Raw genomic sequence first — 19,226 nt, 5'->3', positions numbered from 1 at the left:
GGGCACACTGCTCCACGCTACAGTTCCAGTACCTCTAGAGCCTTCACCAGTTCCCTTCCCATGTCTTGCATGCTTTCTTTATCCCTAGCTCTGCGGTGCGAAGCTTGCCTGAGCCTGAAATTCCAAGGGTTGAGTCAAGCAGAGCAGATCTGGATCTATAAGCACAAAGGACCCAGAAGATGGTCACAGCATCTCTGTAGTGGAAACACAGGGAATTGCAGCGATAGCTTAGGCTGACAGACCTAGGTTCTGTAATTCCACATGTAGTTTTTATAGGCTTTGGCTCTTTCTGGGGCCGCTGTTTCTGCAGTTTGAGAAACTCGCTACCTCAGATCCTCACTAGGCAAAGAGGCTGGGGCCCTAGCGAACTCATTGGATCAGCCTCCCTTATAAGGCTGAGGTGGGAGCCTCTTGGGTGCAAGAGGGGCATTCTAGGCTGGAGACTCAGGTTTGCCTTTGATACTTGTTGAGTTCTTAGGCATGTTCTGTGATAAGGTTTCTTCATTTGTTAAAATGTGGGAAGACAAGCCAAGTGTAGTGGCACACACCTTTAATCCCACTCAACGGCAGGTGGATTTCTGTGAGTTGGAGGCCAGCATGATCTACAGAGTGAGTTCCAGGATAGCCAAGGCTACATAGAGAAACCCTATCTCCAAACAACAAGTGGGAAGACAATCTTTGCTTCAGATGTAGATGCCAGTGAAGCCTCCTTTTGTGCCACAGTGAGACATACCTAGCTACAGCGGCCCTGAGACCCACATACAGTAGAGACCCTAACCTAGCACTAAGCTCTGGCCTGTGTTTCCCTCTCTTGACTATTCATGAATTTTCTATCAGGGTCCGCATACCTAAGAGAATTCTTCCTGGCCCTTCAACAGAAAAACTTTCCCTCCATGACAAGTTCCTTAACCCTTCCCCCATCAGTCCAGTCTCAAAGTGGCCATCACTTATCCTGCTATTGCATTCTGGGAGGGGCGAAAAGGAAAGAGTCTCTTGTTTTGACCTCTTCCTGCCTTGGTGACAGGAGGGCGGCAGAGAAGGATTAGTGAGCTAATTAGAAATGATTGCATCTCTCAGCATTAATTAGCAGTGCTGTGGGCTTGCAGTGTGCGCCTTGGAACTGAGCTCCCTTTGGGACAGCATGGCAGGCAGGTCTCTGCCTCTGGGGCCTGCTAGTTCTCTGTACTGATTAGACATGATGGGACAGATTTGGATAAGAACTATGAAGCCTGCCCTCTTCTGGTACCCTGACCTGGCTGCCCAAGGTTTAACCCAGACCCTCTGTACTTTTACAATTGGGCCTCAGTCTCCTTTCCTGTAAAATGGGATCTGCAGAAACATCAGAGATAGTGCTCTTGGCATGACCTTAAGCGGTATCCTAGGTGCCACACTTGGGGTGCTTGGTCCTGGAACAAAGGAAGTTTCTAAAGGGTGAGTAAACAGTAGATCAGATCAAGCCTTGGAATAGCCTGGGATTTTAAGAAAATCTTTAGAGCTGTATTTCCAAGCACCAGTGAGTAGAGTCTATGGGTTTGGTTTTCTGGAGCCATCCAGGGAGTTTCTCTGCCTGCTGGACTCGCTGAGCACTGCAGCTAGGGAGGGTGGGCTGCACTTGAGGCAGCTGTGGCCATCAAGGAGCAAACCTGGGTTCCTGAAGAGTAAGAGGCGCAGAAGAATCAGGGCTGCATCAGGCACTGAACTACAGAGCTACAGTGACCATCAGCTTATTTTGTGCTATATTTTCTGTTTTTCCATGCAGCTCGGATTGGGAAAATGAAACGGAGGAAGCAAGATGAAGGGCAGGTATGTCCCCTGTGCAGCCGCCCCCTGGCAGGATCGGAGCAGGAGATGAGTAGGCATGTGGAGCACTGCCTTTCCAAGGTAGCGGGGCTGTGGCCTCCCTTCCTCCTCCCTCCCTCCTCCCTCCCCAACACTGCTGCTGATGCCCCTAATCTCTGGGCTCCTTTCTAAGGTAGCGGGCTGTAGCCACCCACCTCCCTCCTCCCTCCCCGACACTGCTGCTGACGCCCCTAATCTCTGGGCTCCCAGCTCTCCACATGCTATCAGCTGCTTCTTCCCCTCTGCTCTTTGCTTTCCTCTTTTGCTCTCACTTCCACTTATTCCCTGTTTGGGCTCCTGTGGAAAATTATGGGGAAGAGGCCCAGGTCTTTGATTTTCATATTGGTTGTGTTTCACGGGAGCTTATTTGGCATCCCACAGCAGGGACTAGGGCTGTGCCTTCCTTGCAGGCTTTGGGAGCAGGTAGGGATGGCCTGGGCTCTGCATGATGCTGCTCTGCTCTTCACAGAGGGAAGGCTCCTGCATGGCTGAGGACGATGCTGTGGACATCGAGCATGAGAGCAGCAACCGCTTTGAGGAGTATGAGTGGTGTGGGCAGAAGCGGATACGGGCCACCACACTCCTGGAAGGTGGCTTCCGAGGTATAAAGCAGCTGACAACTTGGGTAGTGGCACTCTGGTGACCAGGTCACTGCTGGTAGCTGGTCATCATTTCCACCACGTGGGAACTACTGCTGGTGGGGCTCCTTTGTGGCCGTGCTGCCTGCCTGTGATGTGCATATTAAAGTGGATGTATTTGGGTGGGGAAATGGAATTGTGAGGCTGCAAGCTAGCAATGACGAGGGGGGCTCTCAGCCTCGGGTGATGCATTGAAGGTGACAGCCAAGCCGCGTTAGCACCTGCATAAAATATTAAAGGGACGGTTATGCATTTATCACTCCATCCCTCTTAAGGCTGATAAATGAGAATCCAGCAACCTGCTGTACACCTCCAGCACTCGGGGCCCTCAGGGCTTCTAGGCAAACACATTGGATTTTCCTCCTCCTCCTCCTCAGCTCTATGTCAGGGAAATCAGTTACAGAGGAGAGAGTGAGTTATGGCAAAATTTGACCTCCCATGAGCTTCATTGGTGAATCTAATTTTAGCTCTGATCCCATCTCTTCTCCCAGGGCGCCCTCTGCCCTGAGGCAAGAGGGGCCTGGGCTCAGCTGCTCCCTGCTTCCCCTGGGCTCTCCCCAATTGTTGCAGAAGAGTCTGCAGGGCCCTCCTCATCTCTGCTGCCTTCCTAGTTCCTAAGACAAGAGTTGCCCCCTGAGAAGAGACAGAAGAATTGGTTGGGTGCCCAGGGTCAGTGTCTTCTTGTCAAGCTCTCCTTCCATGGGCAAGGGGAAGAGGCAGCTGCTTCTTGGCTTTTAGTTCTTCTTTGTAAAAGCACAGCTGGCAATGCAGGTTGTGGTCATTAAGAGAGCCAGGCTGCATCCCATCTGCCTCCTGTGTCTGGGCAAACCCTTGGGAGTACCACTGTGTGTCCTCCTTAGGGAATCTCACAGCAGCCTCAAAAGTCTTTGCTTCCTTAGAGCCACACCACCCAGGCTCATCTGAGAACAGTCTGCTGTGCCGTCCAGTACAGATGGGTCATTGTGCCTCCGGGCTTCTTGCATGTTGCCCCACCAATCCGAAGACAAGGAGAGTGGTCAGTCTGGAGGGCTAAAAAAGAACCCCCCGAACCTGAGCTGGACACTCTTAGTTGTCGTTTCACAGGGCAGTTATGTGCGGGAGCTCTCGCGGCCATGAAGCCTTGCAAGAGCGAACAGAAAGCCCGTGAGCCCAGGAATTATGCTCGTTGGTACTGAGGTGTGTGTAGGTGTTGAAGGCAGCAGTCCCTGCTGGGTCAGTTCTGGAAAGCTTTCTAGGTTAGCTGTGTTGTCAGCTGCACCTAGACACGCCAGCTGCAGTGGCAGTTCCCTAGGTTTCTTGGCAGAGAGTGGGACCTAGTGGTTCTCGCACGCGTGGAGTGCCTGAGTGGGTCAGGCTGCACAGGGCCTGCTGCTCCAGCGAAGTCTCTCTGTCTGGGGATGCACCAGCAACTGGTATGGGGAGCTCTGAGGGCCCGGGTGGGGATCATTTTTCCGGGTGTGTTTACACTGTGAGGTTGTTCCTTTCAAGAATTCCTGAGGAGAGTTCAAAGCGGGCTTTTCTTTGAGCGGTTTGGAGAGCGAGAACGAGAGTGGACTTGAAGAGGGAGTGGGGCCGGAGGGGCCTTTATCTGCAGAGAATTGCTCCGGCTTTCCTGATAGAAGCTGCTGCCGCCTCTTAAACAGCTTAGTGCAGTCAAAAGACAGGCTGACTTGAAAGGCTGTTTTACAGCGAGATCAGCAGGGGCCACGAAGCAGAGAGTGGAGCGATGGAGGCTGAGCCTCCTCAGTGGGAGGGGGCTATCAAAGAGAGGTCCTGGCTGATTCTGACTGCCTCTGCCCTGAAACCCATCCGCAAAAGCTGGCCATCTGTCAGCCTACCCTCCCTGGCCAGGACCAATAGGCCCAATTCTTGGGGGGTTGGGTGTGGCCCTGCCAGGCGGCTGGTGTCAGTGCAGTGCATTGATCGCCTGCCGGGCGGGCTGGGCCGCAAGCTGGGCAGCTCCTGCTTAATGTGATTGAAAGGCAGTTAAAATGGCGGTGACCTTTTCAGGAGGAATTAGATTGCCTGCCAAGACCGGTTAGAGGGAGTGATAACGCCAGTTGAAGAAGCTGCCCAGCCGACTTCAGAGAGAGGGAGGCAGAGGCAGGATGAGCAAGCGAGCGAGCGGTGAGGCCCATTTAAGCTGCACTGTGCGTGCTGACAGAACAGAGATTGCTGTCCTTGTTAGATATGAAAGAATTGAAGAGCTGTGATAAGTCCCTGGATCCCTTCATTCCCCTGTCCCTCCTCCCAGACTAGGGTCCCTTCGTCAACCTCGACAAAGCTTCCTACATGGGTCAGATCAGTGGCCCTGAATGTAATCCACTGTGGAAGGTAGTGGTCAGACAAGAGTCTTGGTGAGGACACTTGGCTTAGAACAGGCCGTGAGCATGGAAGCTCGGTTTTAATGAGAAGGAGGTTCAGATGTCTCAGTCCTGAGAATGCTTGGAATTGATGTCTCAGGACCAAAGGAAGAGAACATTAAGAGAGGTCTGTCTACAAATAGGTTGTTACTTATTTAGACACAAGGTCTTGCTATGTAGTCCCAACTGGCCTGGAACTCCCTCTGTAGACCAGACTGGCCTCAGACTCAACAGAGATTCACCTGCCTCTGCCTCCCAATACAAATAGATTAGAGGAAAAAAAACCCTCTGAGGAAATAGCAAAGACTTATAGAGAATAACTCGGTCATCTTTGGTGCCGTTCTGACGTCTCAGTTGGGGAGCGCGCTTTGGGGTATACATCTCAGCTGTGGTTGGTCACGTGAAACCTGGGATTCTCTCTTTTTTTTTTAATTGTTTTTATTGAGCTATATATTTTTCTCTGCTCCCCCTGCTCTTAATTTACTCAGGAGATGAAACCTGGGATTTTCTAACTGCTAATGCTACTTGCATATGGGTAGTACCCAGGGCCCAGTGATTCACCTAATACTAGCTGTTAGGGTGAGAAATGCTTTTCTGGGGTACTCTGTCAAACCTAGCAGAGTCAGTGTCTTTCTAGGCTGGAGAAATGGGCCACAAAAGAAGCAGCCCTTGGGATAAGCCTGACTCCGTGTCCTCCATAGTCAAGGAGACATGTGAGTAATGAGTCCTAGCTTGTTTTTTCTCTTCCTCTCTCTTTATGTCTTAGAGGTGTAGAGTGCTGGGCTCCCTGTACTACTAGTCAGTCAGAGTTCACTTGTCTGGATTTGGGGAAGCTAGAGCACAGTACATTTGGAAGGAACAGTCTAGACAAAGGCCATGCTAAGACAGTGAGCTGTGGAGGTCTCTGCCCTGCCGGGCCCTGCCTAGAGTACCATCTTTCCTGAGTGCCTGCTGTAGTAGTCCCTGGTTCTAAGTAGCCTGCAGTGAAAATCAGGAGAGAACCGGTAGAGGCAACTTTAGCCAGGTCTTCTAAATCACTGTTGATAAAACCTAACAGATTATGAGGCCAAGAGTGTGAGAGGTGAATCCACAGACATGGGCCAAGATGTCCCTGAATGCCACTGGGCTTGCTAGTCCCTTTTGGAACAGTATACCACTGCAAACAGGTTTGGAACGGAAGGTAAAGGTGGCTGCCTTCTGACTCTGCGGTAACCTTCAGTTATGATGGCTGCCTGTTGGGAGGGATGTGGCTAGGAGCAATGCTTTTCCCGTACCCTGTGACAGTGGACGGGATTTAACCACCTTTTCGAACACAATTGTTAGGCTGGAACAGGGAGTGCAGGCAGAAAGAGCAAGTATCAATGGTTTAAACGGCGTCTGTCTCTGTGAGACTCTCCTGACGTGAGGCAGTGAAACGCGCTATCGAGAAGGCCCGGAAAGTGGCTAAGTGCGTTTGACACACGCCAACTCCCTGCCTCCACACTGGATAATTGCATTGTCAACTGTTCAGCGAGGTGGCAGGTGACACTGCAGGCCGATTGATTGTCCCGCATCGCAGCTCCCCAGACTGTCAGCTCCCCAATCGATGGCGTTTACACAAGACACCGTAACTGCATCTGTAACTAATTCCAGTGTAAAACTCCCGGAAGCTGCTGCCCCTGCCCTCCTGTAGACAAGCACTGGGCTCCAGAAGCCCCAAGACTTTGCTTTCTCCCCAGGCTCTAGTTTGGTTGGGAGCAGCAGGTGAGGAAATCAATGGTTCCTTTTTTGTGGTTTCAGGTTCCAGGATGTTACTGCTCCCGGTAAACGGGCATCTCCAGTTTCTCAATCGATCATTTGATCAATTGATTAAATTAACACTGATTTCTCCCCCTCCTCAATGGTCCAAGAAGAAATGAGTTTATGGGAGAAGGGTCATTTTCATAAAATTTAGACTTCCATGTCATTTCTGCACTTAACCCTCTCCCACTCTGTCCAAGCACTCACGTGAGGGACGGGAAGGCTGCCAGGCACTGCTGACCATCAGACTTAGTTTGCCAGCCATTTTGTCCCTTTCACCTGGAGCAGAACCATGGCAGAGGGGCTTCCCTGGCGACCATCACTTTAGAGGTCCTAGGGCCCCAGTTGTTTCCTGCAGAGCAGCAGCAGGAGCGGCAGCTTGGCGGCTCTTCCCCGAGACTTGGAAAGGAGCTGGCTGTGCCATCTTGCCTCTGAGTACTGGCTTGGGATATTCCAGCAGCTGAGGACATAAAATGACTGTGGGCCCTCCTCTCCAAGATCGAGGAGGGGGGCAGGCTGGCAGTGGTGCTTTCGGCATAAAAACGGCTTTATGGCCGTTTCTTTTTATTATGATTCTGCCAGAAGTCAGCAAGTGACATTTCATTAAGAAAATAAAGTTTAATGTGCTGGGAAGGAGGTTGGAGCAGGTTGGGGTGAGTACCAGAGTGAAATTGGTGGTGGCAGCCTGCTTGGAACACCTGTGGGGACAGGGAGAGGTTCCCCACATCTTTCTCAGCTAGGGCATAGGAGCAGTGTTGGAGTAGACTGCTCAGGCCTTTTTTCTTTAGCTAACAAGATGTATCATGCCCGCCCTCTTTGCTCCCCAGTCAGAGGAACAGAAGGTGGCTGCCAAACTGGGGCAGTCCTGTTCTGTGTCTCTGGGCCTGCCTTCTTAAGACATGGTCAGTATTGGCAGTGTTGAGCTGGTATTGCTGGTGTGCTGTGCGGGTGATGCTGGGAGTCAAGCTTGAGAGAGCCTGGAGGGCCTCAGTCTGGTGGGAAACACTGTCGTACATTACATATGACCTTAGAGTTGAGTCAGCTGGGATGGACATCGGGGGAGGGACAGGTATGAATACCTGAGGAAGTCACCCCTCAGCACCTGGCAAAAGGGACCAGATCCTGAGTTCATACCAGGCCAGACAGGATGACCTCCAAAAGGTTGGAAGAATATTAGGTGAAAGGTCATTCCTTTAGCGCAAGGAAAGTACTTCAGGTCACTGGGCTGCTTCACTTGGTAGGGCTTCCTGGCAGCTTTGGTTTCTCTGTTTAGCCAAGGGAACCACACTGGTCAGGGGTGTACCGAAGAGCTCTTTCCTTTTTCTCACCCACAAGGCAGGGGTAGGCTAGGCTGAGCAGGGAACATGAGGCTGCTTCTGAGCTGCATATACTTGGGGGTGGGGGCTGGCAGGGTTTGGCAGGCTTGTGGGGTGTGGACTGTAAATGAACCTGATAGCTGCATTCTGATTGATGGTGGAGTTTGTCTCCTAAACTGTCAGAGGGTTTATAGAGGTGCCACTCACCTCGGGGTGGGAATTGCTTGTCAGGACACCTGGCTGTGAATAGGAGACGGAGCTGTAACTTGGTGTTGTCTCAGCTTAATGGCTCTGCTGCTGACCTGCCCGCTGCCTCAAGTGTGCCGGTCCCTCTGGGTAAGGGGCAAATGAGGACTGTCAGGGAAGGCAGATCCTAGGCACCGACTCTCAGACCATAGACTGAAGGGATAAAAGGGATGAGTCAGGAAACAGGCACTGCTTGAAAGCACATCCTGATGTCATGGAGGGCACGGCATGGGTGCAAATCTTTAGATATGTCTAGAACATAGTACGCGGGTTTCATGTCTGCACACATAGGGTCTGAAGTGAGACTGTGGAGTAGACATGAAGGCTTCACCGACCCGGCTGAGGAGCCTAGACTCGTGCATGCAGTGGGAGCCACCGGTGCTCATGGAACAGGGAGGAAGAGTGGACTGTGGCTTAGGTGGGATGAGGCAGGAAGCAGACATTTCTGAGATCACTGGGCAGAGCTCAAAGTGTCTTCCTCGATGCAAAAGATTCCTTTGCTGGTCCTTTCGGGCAGAGTCTTCATTTTCCTTTGTCCCTGGCAGAGCTGCTGGCCTGGCTAGTAAGATGTCACCTGAGACCCCTAGGGCAAAGATGTGGGGACAACTCTTTGGTCTCCAACCTTGGCCTATCAAGAAGTGTGGTTCTGGGAGTCAGAGACCACCTGGCATATGAAGTGCGCTGGCTTGGCGAGGCCTTAGTTCACCCTTCCCTTTAGCCAAGAGTCTGCCTTTGGTTGGACCAAATGCCCCCTGGGGATCAGCAGACTGTCTGGGCTTCAGCCTGCCCAGTTCAGCCTAGTTGCCTTCATGACTGCTCTGAGGGGCAGGTGTGCATGCCGATCCTCACTTGTCTGTCCTTTCTAATCCCTTTCTAACTACACTTGTCCAGGAATCTGGGCTGGGCGAGGTGGAGATGAATAATTAATGTCAGGCGCCTCAGACGCCAAATATTTGAACAGCTGCCTGGTGTTTTTGCTGGCAAAGGACCTGGTGGCCCAAATCAGGATGTTGGCTGGAGGGTCCTACTCTGTGGCTCTGATTGGCCTTCGCCAGCCTTTTCTCCTTTGATGGACCTCAGACTGGACAGTGAGCTAGAGGGAGGCCCGGGACCTATTCTGGAGTTACCTTTTGGACCTGAGTTTCTCTATCCTCTTTCTGCCCTTCCTGGAACTAGAAGGACAGGTGTATAGGAGGCCTGTTACAGTGTCTTCTCGGGACCTGATGTAGTGTTTGGTTGTGCCGGTTTATAAGCGGAAACAATCTGGAGTTGTAGGCAGTACATTAAAAGGTGAGGGAGGGGGACAGCAATAAAGCCAGAAGTATCTGAATGTTGCTGGGTGGTAGTGGTTGCATGGCTTTAATCCCAGTTCTTGGGAGGCAGAGACAGGTGAGTTTCTTTAGTTCAGCCTGGTCTACATAGTGAGTTCCAGGACAGCCAGGGCTGTTATACAGAGAAACCCTGTCTCAAAAAACAAATATATATTAAAAAAAGAAAGAAAGACCTACCCGAATGTCTGCTTGTACATATTCCTGTCTAGCCTTGGACCTAATTCTTACTTGGAAGCAGAAGGGGTACCCTTGGCCTAGTTCTTGGCCTCTGGCCCTTCTTACATTCTGCTTCCCACAGGCTCCGGCTTCGTCATGTGCAGTGGCAAAGAGAACCCAGACAGTGATGCTGACCTGGATGTGGATGGAGATGACACTCTGGAGTATGGGAAACCGCAGTATCCTTGGGGCAAAGTGGGGCAAACCGCCAATAACAAAAATAGCTGGTGCCTCTAAAGCTTTATCATACTCTTGAGCGAGTCTCAGCTTGGGGCAGGGCACTCCTGAGGACTCAGAGCCCGCGTGGCCTCCCGCAGCCTTGGATCTATTGTCCTTGACCACAATGCCAGATACACAGAGGCCGATGTCATCCCTTGCACAGGAGAAGAGCCTGGTGAAGCCAAGGAGAGAGAGGCACTCCGGGGTGCAGTCCTAAAGCAAGTGTGGGCAAAGGCGCGGGCAGTGTCTGCAGAGTGATTGCTGGAGGCAGGCTCAGCTGTCCTCACTTTGTTCTTTCTCCTTTCCTCTAGTGGTGGTCCCCCTAGCACCCGCATCACACCTGAGTTCTCTAAATGGGCCAGTGATGGTAAGTCCTGACAAAGATGTCGTTAGATGGTGGTGACTGAATCCCAAGTCCTCATCTAGCCAGAGTATGAGTTGAACTTTTGTCCTTCCAGAGATGCCATCCACCAGCAATGGTGAAAGCAGCAAGCAGGAGGCCATGCAGAAGACCTGCAAGAACAGTGACATTGAGAAGTAAGTATGGTTGGCTGGGAGAGGGGCTCTTTGCTAGCAGGAAGGCCTGCTGCCAGGGCTTCTGGTCCTCTGAGTACAGCTCAGTCCTGCTGCCGTGGGCACACAGCCGGCAGTGGAGCCCAGCTGGTGCTAAGCGTGACTCTGTGAATTGATCACTGGGCCATGGCCCTGGGAGCCTTGGTGGAGCGAGGAGCAGTCCTTCCCTGCCCGCTATAGCTGCCCCTACCCGTGGAATGTGATGTATGGCCACCCAGCCCAGCCAGTGCACTTGATTCATCTCCAGTTTCTGTTTCTTAATCGGGAGCTAAATTGGTTTCATTTTTCTTGTCCCTGGTGGCGCTTGCAGCAGGTTTTAGGCAGGAGCGTTGGGTCTCATCACTTCCAGTAGGAATTTTTGGTCAGGGCTCTCCAGCAGGGAAAAGGAGATCCATTGTTACACTACCCGGGGCCGCTGGACAGCGCCACAGGATTTGATATCCGCTGGCCATCCTGCTGCCTTTCCAGAAGCCTGGGAAAGGCCAGTATTGGGCCAGGAGGTACTGTTGTCCAGTCTGACTGGCTGGAGTGTCTGCCATTGGTCAGGGCTGATCTCCTGCACCTACCCCTCCCTCCAGCTGGAGGCTAGGTTCCTGGGGTTAAAAGGTAGCCTCTTCATTCTAGGGCCAGTCTTCCATCTTGCCTCCTGCCAGAAGAGTGGCTTGCAGGCCAGTGCAGGGCTGGGTCGGTGGCCTGGGTCACCTCCCATTTGTTTCCCTCCATTTTGTGTTGTCATAAATTCATTCCAGCCCGTTGTGCTTGATCAGTTTATCTCGGCCGGGGCCGCAAGTGCTGCTGGCATGATGTATGGGCCGCAGCGCAGGGCCCGGCTGCCCATGAATCACCGCAGCTGCTCCGTGTCAGCGCCGGAGCGGGCCATACGGATTCGGTGCAACCAGCTTGGGGGGGGGGTGACGTATGGATGTTTATTTAATAATTCTCTCCTACTCCAGCTGAGCGGGGCGGGCGGGGCTGTAAGGGGCGCCTACCCTCGTCTGGAGGGATTGCTCATAAATCAGAAAGACAAGATCATTAATCAAGGATGGCGCTCAAGGGGGAGGTAGGGGCCAGAGCCAGTGGCCATCCATGAAGGTGCTACCCACCCAAGGCTAGGGGAAGTCAGCATTTCTGTCCCACCTGTGTGAGCACAGGCTCTGGTGGGTGGGGCACTCTAGGACTGGCTCTGCTATACAGAGGTCTCCATTGGGCCTAGATCCACTAGGATTGATACTCTTAGGTCCCATGACATTCTAGTTCACAAAGTACAGGTTCCTGCAAAGGGGAAAGCCCATCCTTGTTGAAAAGTTACCAACAGTTCACATAGGAATGGCACGTAGGTAGAGCACTGAGCAAAATGCCAGAGAAGAAGCTAGCTGTGCTAATGAGGGAGAAGTGGGTAAAGACTTCCCAGAGCCTGAGATTGAGCATGGAGAACCTACCGGGAACCTACGAGCACTAAAAGGAACTGGCAAAGCTTTTTCAATCTCTGGAGAAGTGGGGTGGATAATTATGGGCTCATTGTGTACAGCCACTAGGGAGTCACATTTCTGTATTGCTGCTGATACCCTAAAAAAATTAGATTGAAATTTGCTGTACATTAAATGTTACTACTACCAGCTGGGCATTAGTACATTTTTGTAATCTCAACACTCCAGAGGCCAAGAGAGGAGGGTTGTGGGTTTGAGGCTAGCCTGAAGTACATAGTAAATTTAAGTTAGCCTGAGATATGTAATGAGATACCATCTCAAAAGCATAAAACAGTAAGCACGTTCCCTGTATTCCCTTCTGACCAGTGTGGACACATTGTCCTCCATGCTAGCCAAATCGTCTCCACTACCACAGGCAGTCCTAATGGAACTCACCTTTTAAAGCTCTTCCGTTCTGTCAGGTCCCGTCCCACCCCAGGCTGCCCATGACTTAGCCATGCCTTGCTGCTGCCTGGAGAAGTCTCCCTTCTCCGTTTTCACCTGCTTGCCTCCCAGCCTGCATGAGCTCTCGGGCTGCTTGGCCTGGGGACTCTTCTCCCCGTAAGCAGGACGGCCTTGGTCTGCCACAGTCTGGGCAGGCTACCTGGTTTCTTCACACGTAAAATGAACATCTTCTCACAGGTTTAGGAGGAATAAATAATATAATTGTTAGTTCCTCAGTAAAAAATACCTGGCAGTTAATAAATACTTGATAAACGTTGGCTGTTCGTGTAGCATTGTCATTCCCTAAGGCACATCCCCAGGATCATCATTTCTGGGGCCAGGAAGCCTTTCTCTCCTTAGAGTGTTCCCTGGGGCTATTGCTTTTCAGAGGAGTGTGGTGGGTGGGATCTTTGAGATTATTCTAGCTATTCCTTCTCTGTGCTGCTGGGTTTGTTTCAGGATCATGGGCTTGAAACTACCTAGACTAGTTGGGTCCCACATCGCTGCTTTTCCCTGAAGGTTAGGCTGGCAAATGTTTCCTCATGCTTACACCCCCAAGTAGGTCTTATGTCACCAGTAAATAGTCTCTGGGAGATGTTTTTAGCAAGCAAGCCTTTGCCTTCAGGAAACTCAGCCTCGCTAAGGAGACAGACACCTTTGCTGTCAGGATGCTAGGGTGAATGGAGTTGAAGACAGAACATCTGGAGGAGCCGGAGTGATAAAGCAGGGCTGGTGATTCCTGGAGAAGGAACCCAGAGAGGAGCAGTATAGAGAGGCTGAGGGAGGGGGAGGAATAGTTTGGATACACTGTTTATATGAATAGTATAAGGATGTGACAAATTACTGAGGAGAGATGCAGATAAGTTGGGCCAGTTGATGCTGAAGGAGACACTAAAATGCTGGAAATAAAAACGGCTGGATTGGCCTTTAGAATGTAAGTTTTGCCAGGGGCTGGCAGGATGAGCTCGAGGAAGGGCTGCAGCAGAGAAGCGATTGTTTGGGTTAGTAAAGTGATCCTTAGAGCCCTTGTGGATGAGGAGCTGGAGGTGTGGCTCCGCTGATGGGATGCTTTCCCAGCATGTGAGAAGCCAGTCCCAGCACTTAGTAGGGGCAAGAAGTACTTTCTGTTTTGTTTTGTTTTTTTGAGAAAGGGTTTCTCTGTAGCTTTGGTACCTGTCCTGGAACTAGCTCTTGTAGACCAGGCCGGCCTCAAATTCAGAGATCCGCCTGCCTATGCCTCCCGAGTGCTGGGATTAAAGGCGGGCGCCACCACCGCTCAGCTTAAGAAGTACCTTTTTTAAAAATGCCCTGATGAAATTTCATATTTAGAATGCTAATTTGAGAAACAAAGGGGGGTTTAAGAATACTGGCTGTTTGGCCAGAGGACTGAGGTCCGGTTCCTACAAGGTAACACCTGTATGTCAGTTTACAGCCATCTGTACCTCCAGTTCCAGGGGATCTGATGCCCTCTTCCAGCCTCCACAGGCTCAACACCCATGCACTTAAAATTAAATTTTGTTTCATTTTTTCGAGACAAGAGTTTTTATGTGTTGTCCTGGAACTCACTCTGTAGACCAGGCTGACTGCAAACTCAAGAGCCCCTACCTCCCTAGTGCTGGGATTAAAGACATGCGACACCATGCCTGGCCAAAAAAAAAATTTTTTTTAATTTAATAAATTTGAAGATTTAGTTTTAAAAATTCAAGGTTACTCTCGGTTACATAGAAAGCTTGGGGCTAGCCTGGGCTATATGAGATTGGTTTGATTTGAGACAATATCTATGTAGCCCTGACTGGCCTGGAACTCCCTTTGTAGACCAGGCTGGCCTCAAAACTCACAGAGATGTGCCGGCTACCCATTTCTGCCTCCCAAGTGCTAGGATTAAAAGGTGTGTGCCACCATATCCAGGGTCACAGCATGGTGGTGTGTGGTGAGTGGGAGCGAGTGGAGATCGCAGAGAAACTAGCAAGGGGTGGACAGGTTTTGAAAGTTGAGGGTAAGGGGTTGGGATGGTTGCCAAGACTCCGACTTAGACATTCATTAGGTAGACACGCAGGAGTACTGAGTTCAGTTCTGCAGGGAGTAGCTGGCAGGCGGAGATGCTGAGAAGAGGCTCCCTGTGTGACTCTGGGTGGAGGGTACCACTGTGCATTGTCTACAGAATCACCGAAGATTCAGCTGTAACTACTTTTGAGGCCCTGAAGGCTCGTGTCAGGGAGCTTGAACGGCAGCTATCTCGGGGGGACCGATACAAATGCCTCATCTGCATGGTGAGTGGGAAGGAATCAGCGCCCTGTGGGTTAGGGAGGGTCTCGGCTGTATCTGGGCTCTCGGAGGGTGAGCTTGCTTCAGTGACCCCTTCTCTGCCCACCTCCTCCCTAGGACTCATACTCGATGCCCCTAACGTCGATCCAGTGTTGGCATGTGCACTGTGAAGAGTGCTGGCTGCGGACTCTGGTGAGGAGAGGGTGGGCAGCTATTAGAGGCACTGGCCAGATGTTCACATCTGTGGCTGCACCTGCTTGGGGGAGTTCAGGAAGACCTGAGTCAGGGTTCCCCCCCCCCCAAGTTGAATACATTGTCTGCCCTCTACTTCAGGTTTATTCTGTTCCCCCTCCATGGACGCACTGCACGCTCCCTTCCCACCCCAAGGCAGCCCTGGTGTCTTACATATATTGCTGAGACCCCAGATCAGAAAGAGGCTGGTGGTGGGTAAACCAGACCAGGGCCTCTGCCCCTCCCCCTCCCATTACTAAGCTCCTTCTGCTCCTGCCCTGTTCCTAGCTCGGGAGCAACCATTAAAATGTCGCCCGGAGACAGCAATAAAAGGCCCGGACGTGGGCTCTGTGTCCTGATCAAAGGCCGCGTGTAATCTCGTTAGGGTTGAGGCAGCCACAGCTGGACCCAGCCTTGTTCTCATTACCAGGGCTCCTGCTGCGGGGCTGGCCAGGCGGTTTGATCCTGGCGTCTCCCCAACACAGGAGCATGTCTGCCTACTCAGGCAGCCCATGCATCCCTAGCCTGGCTGCCGGGAATGAAGTCGCACACAAACTGGTGCAGAGACATGGCTGCAAGCCCGGTGCTCATGTGCACAGACACAGATCACGCTCTGTCTCACGGAGCCCTCCCCCCTTTTCTCTCTTCAGGGTGCCAAGAAGCTCTGCCCTCAGTGCAACACCATCACAGCGCCTGGAGACCTGCGGAGGATCTACTTGTGAGCTAGCCATCCCAGCAGGCCTTGCCTCGATCAACCCCACCTGCCCCAGCCTCTGTGACAGTGAACCCCTTTCCCTTTGTACATAATTGCACACAGGTTCCCGGTGTACATACATGCACATACACACCCAAACACACATATAGGACTCTGGAGCCAGAGTGGAGCAGCCTTTCCTGCTTGCTCCTTCTGAACTTGGGGACCATGCCTCTTTTGGCTCTGTTTCGGCAGAAAGGTAGGGATGGGGAGTAGCAGGACAAGGCTCCTGAGATCCGTCCCCTAGACTGACTGACAGACATGCAAACACCAGACTGAAGCACATGTAATATAGACTGTGTATGTTTACAATGTTGTGTATAAATGGGACACTTTGCCCTCCACCGCCTCCCCTTTGGTTGTACGATTTTTTTTTTTTAATGACTCCTGGAAGCAGTGCCCCCTTCAGGGCTGGCTGGGGGCTCGGCCCATCCACCTCTTAAGGTGCCTGCCTTTCCTCTCCCATGGCATCTCTTCCCTTTCCCATGTGCTCGGTGTTCAGTGGTGTATATTTCTTCTCCCAGACGTGGGCCATGTGCCCCAAGGGATATGATCCTCCTTAGTCTTAGCTCATGGGGCTCATATGAGGAGCTGGGGGGTAGGGTGAAAAATGGGACCGAGCAGAAACAGGCTGCAGCCGGGCTGGCTGAGGGTGCCTGGCTGCCCAGCCTGCTGTTAAGAGCAACTCCTGGGAGTAGAGCGCTGCTCCGGGCAGAAGTGCTGCCTCCCTTGCCTTCCTGTGCGCCCTGTGGTGTGATGCTGTGTCTGTATATTCTATACAAAGGTACTTGTCCTTACCCTTTGTAAACTACATTTGACATGGATTAAACCAGTATAAACCAGCTGCCGTCTGTGTGTGAAGCCGTGCAGGGTGGTGGGGGTGCCCTGGAGCCTCCCAGCAGGCAGAGGTGGGGCAGGGCTAGGAATCTGAACTCCTAGCTATTGATGGGCAGGGGCTCTAGGTTAATTCCTTATCGATGCAGAATCGTCAGCTCATTAATCACAAAAGAGGTCAGGGCTTGGGGTACAGAGGGGGATATCAGCACTAGTCCCCAACCTAGGGCAGAAGCAGCCTCAGACAAGTAGAATGTGCTGTGGGTCCCTGGCTCTCGGTCACCTGCTGAGCTTCCACCTGCCCAGATCCATGTCAAGAACTGGCTGCCAGGCCTGTCAATGGAGCGCCTTGATAGTCAGCTCCACGCCCCCCCCCCCCCCCCCCCCCCCGCCAGCGAAGTACCTGTGCCTTCCAGGCCTATGCTCAGAGTGTAGGTGAGCCCTCACCATAGAAACGCCTTGAGGAAAAGATGGTTGCTCAGACTCAAAGGCCAGGATCCAAACTTGGCCCACTTTCTCAAATCCCTGCCTTGATACCCACTTCTGGGATGCCCACAATATAGAGAAATAAGGTCTGGTTGGCAGCCCCTGCCTCCTTTTGCACCCAGTAAAGAAGATGAGCTCTTGTTGGAACCCAGCAAAGGCCTTTTGTGGCCTTCACGCTCTGTGCTTGGTAGCACCAACTATCCTGAGCACAGCTTCTAGGGCCGGAAATGAGACGACGTGGCTTCCACTGTGAAGTGCAGCAGCAGCCCTGATGGTGCCTGGGAAAAGGTAACCTGCTTCAGTGGTTGGTTCTGGGCAGCCAGACTTCTTTCACGTCTCTACTCTCCCCTTCCCTGCCTCGGACTCAGTGGGTCGTTGGCAGCTGCTTACCCCCACCCTGGGGCCAAGGACTCTTTAATAGGGAGGGCACATTTACAGTGCAGGCATCCCACCAAAGCATGACTTAGGCTGTCTCATGGCACAGGCAACACTGCCACCTGTTGGCCACGGGTAGGAATGCAACCACATCTCCAAGGACTCGGAAAAGTAGCTCAGAACTGGAGGTTTGATGCCCTGCAAATACAGTTGGCCTCTCGAGACTTGGGGTCCATGACTCATTGGGGACTTACCCACCCACCCACAGATCCCAACTGCTTACCAAACTTTGAAAACCCTTCGTTGAAACCCAAGTCCCTTGATGACAGAAAGTTCAATCGACAAGTATTGACTGAATGCCTAGCTTACCATGAGCCAGAATTGTGCAGCCGTGACTTGTAACACAGTAGATGGTAGGACTTATGGGGACAGTCATCTCCCCCTTCTGGAGGGTACTGAGTGGGAGTATCTTTTAGGAAATGGGAGTGTAATTTCAGCCGGAATCCCCGACCCTGGTTCTGGCCTAGACACATCCTCCTCCCTCCTACTGAGTATGGCGGCCTTTCTACTCTCCACTTAGTCTTCCTGTTAAATACAGAGCCATCAAATTCCTCAGATTCAATGGCCCCCTAACAAAGTGTGTGGTACCAGGCAGGCCCCAAATACCCCAATCCTCAGACCTCATCTAGTGTCTGTCTCAGATTCTCAGACCACACGGTCAGAGACAACCTCTCTGAGTGGCAGGCCAGATGGGGAACAGTGCTCACTGGGGAGCCTTGTCCTTCCATCACAGCCCTGCTTCCCGGCCTCTCTTGCTACTTAAGGTACCTTCCATTCAAGAAATCAAAATTCAAGCCAGGCATGGTGGCAGATGCCTATCATCCCAGTACCTGGGAGCCGGAGACAGGAAGATCAGGAGTTCAAAGTCATCCTCAGCCACATAGTGAGATTGAGGCAGCCTGGTAGCTCTCTCCCCTCTCTCTCTCTCTCTCTCTCTCTCTCTCTCTCTCTCTCTCTCTCTCTCCTCTCTCCTCTCTCTCTCTCTCTCTCTCTCTCTCTCTCTCTCTCTCTCTCTCTCTCTCTCTCTCTCTCTCTCTCTCTCTCTCTCTCTCTCTCTCTCTCTCTCTCTCTCTCTCTCTCTCTCTCTCTCTCTCACACACACACACACAATTCTGGGAACAAGTATAAAACTTTAGCTCTCCGAGATTATTAAGTTCTCGATCGTGCAGAGCTGCTGGAGAGCTGGGATCTGCCATCAAGCTGCCCACATAGGTGCTTCCTCCCAGTTAACGGCAGGGCCCTGACTGTCTGGATTTTTGTTCAGAGGTCCATGCAAAGGGTTTTCACCACAATCCAGGTGTGTTTCTGTGTGTGCAGCTACACTTGTGTGCAATCTGCATGTGGAGACCAGAGGTAGGGTGTAATCCCTTAGGAATAATTCACCTTGGTTTTTGAGAAAGGTCCTCTCACTGGCCTGGGGCTCACCATTCGGCTAGGCTAGTTGACCAGTCTCCAAGCAGCTGACTATCCCCAAGTCCCCAAAGGTGGGAAATTAAGTGTATGTCACCATGCTTGGCTTTTTTTAAAAAATGTGTTCTGGGTTTGAACTCATGATTGTACAGCCAGCACTTTACAACTATCTCCTCAGCCCCCGCTTTTTTTCAAAACAACTCTGGGGTTTAGTCTAAGCCATTCACCTGACACACACACTGTTAACCTTTTCCAGCCCAAACACCGTAAGAACACTGCATTTGTCCAAATGCAAGGCTGCCCCACAGAAACTTGCCCTGGCACTCCCACCCCAAGGTCTGTGGGAGCAGCTGTGGCAGCAGCCCCCAGGACAGATGCAGG

The 19,226-nt window shown here is 51.9% G+C and overlaps 1 protein-coding gene across 9 annotated transcripts in view; it reads left to right on the top strand.

Annotated features, from left to right (window-relative positions):
* Positions 1–16,522, top strand: part of Rnf220 (ring finger protein 220) — a 229,267-nt gene extending 212,745 nt beyond the window's left edge. For 6 of the 9 annotated variants that reach the window (XM_075947129.1, XM_075947130.1, XM_075947132.1 and 3 more), the window contains 9 exons: positions 1,760–1,803; positions 2,309–2,441; positions 9,811–9,907; positions 10,079–10,165; positions 10,259–10,314; positions 10,406–10,484; positions 14,592–14,700; positions 14,813–14,887; positions 15,577–16,522. In XM_075947129.1, coding sequence (XP_075803244.1) covers positions 1,760–1,803; positions 2,309–2,441; positions 9,811–9,907; positions 10,079–10,165; positions 10,259–10,314; positions 10,406–10,484; positions 14,592–14,700; positions 14,813–14,887; positions 15,577–15,648 — 752 coding nt within the window. In that variant the 3' untranslated portion in view covers positions 15,649–16,522. Of the gene's footprint in view, positions 1–1,759; positions 1,882–2,308; positions 2,442–9,810; positions 9,908–10,078; positions 10,166–10,258; positions 10,315–10,405; positions 10,485–14,591; positions 14,701–14,812; positions 14,888–15,576 lie in introns of all 9 variants that reach the window. The other 3 variants (XM_075947127.1, XM_075947128.1, XM_075947131.1) reach the window with 1 other exon arrangement.
* The last annotated feature ends 2,704 nt before the right edge of the window (positions 16,523–19,226 follow it).

This window comes from Microtus pennsylvanicus, chromosome 13 (genome assembly GCF_037038515.1).
Source record: "Microtus pennsylvanicus isolate mMicPen1 chromosome 13, mMicPen1.hap1, whole genome shotgun sequence".
In the NCBI taxonomy this organism is placed as follows: Eukaryota; Metazoa; Chordata; class Mammalia; order Rodentia; family Cricetidae; genus Microtus; species Microtus pennsylvanicus.
Note: the sequence above shows the minus strand (reverse complement) of the source record. Positions and strands in the feature narration are given on the sequence as shown.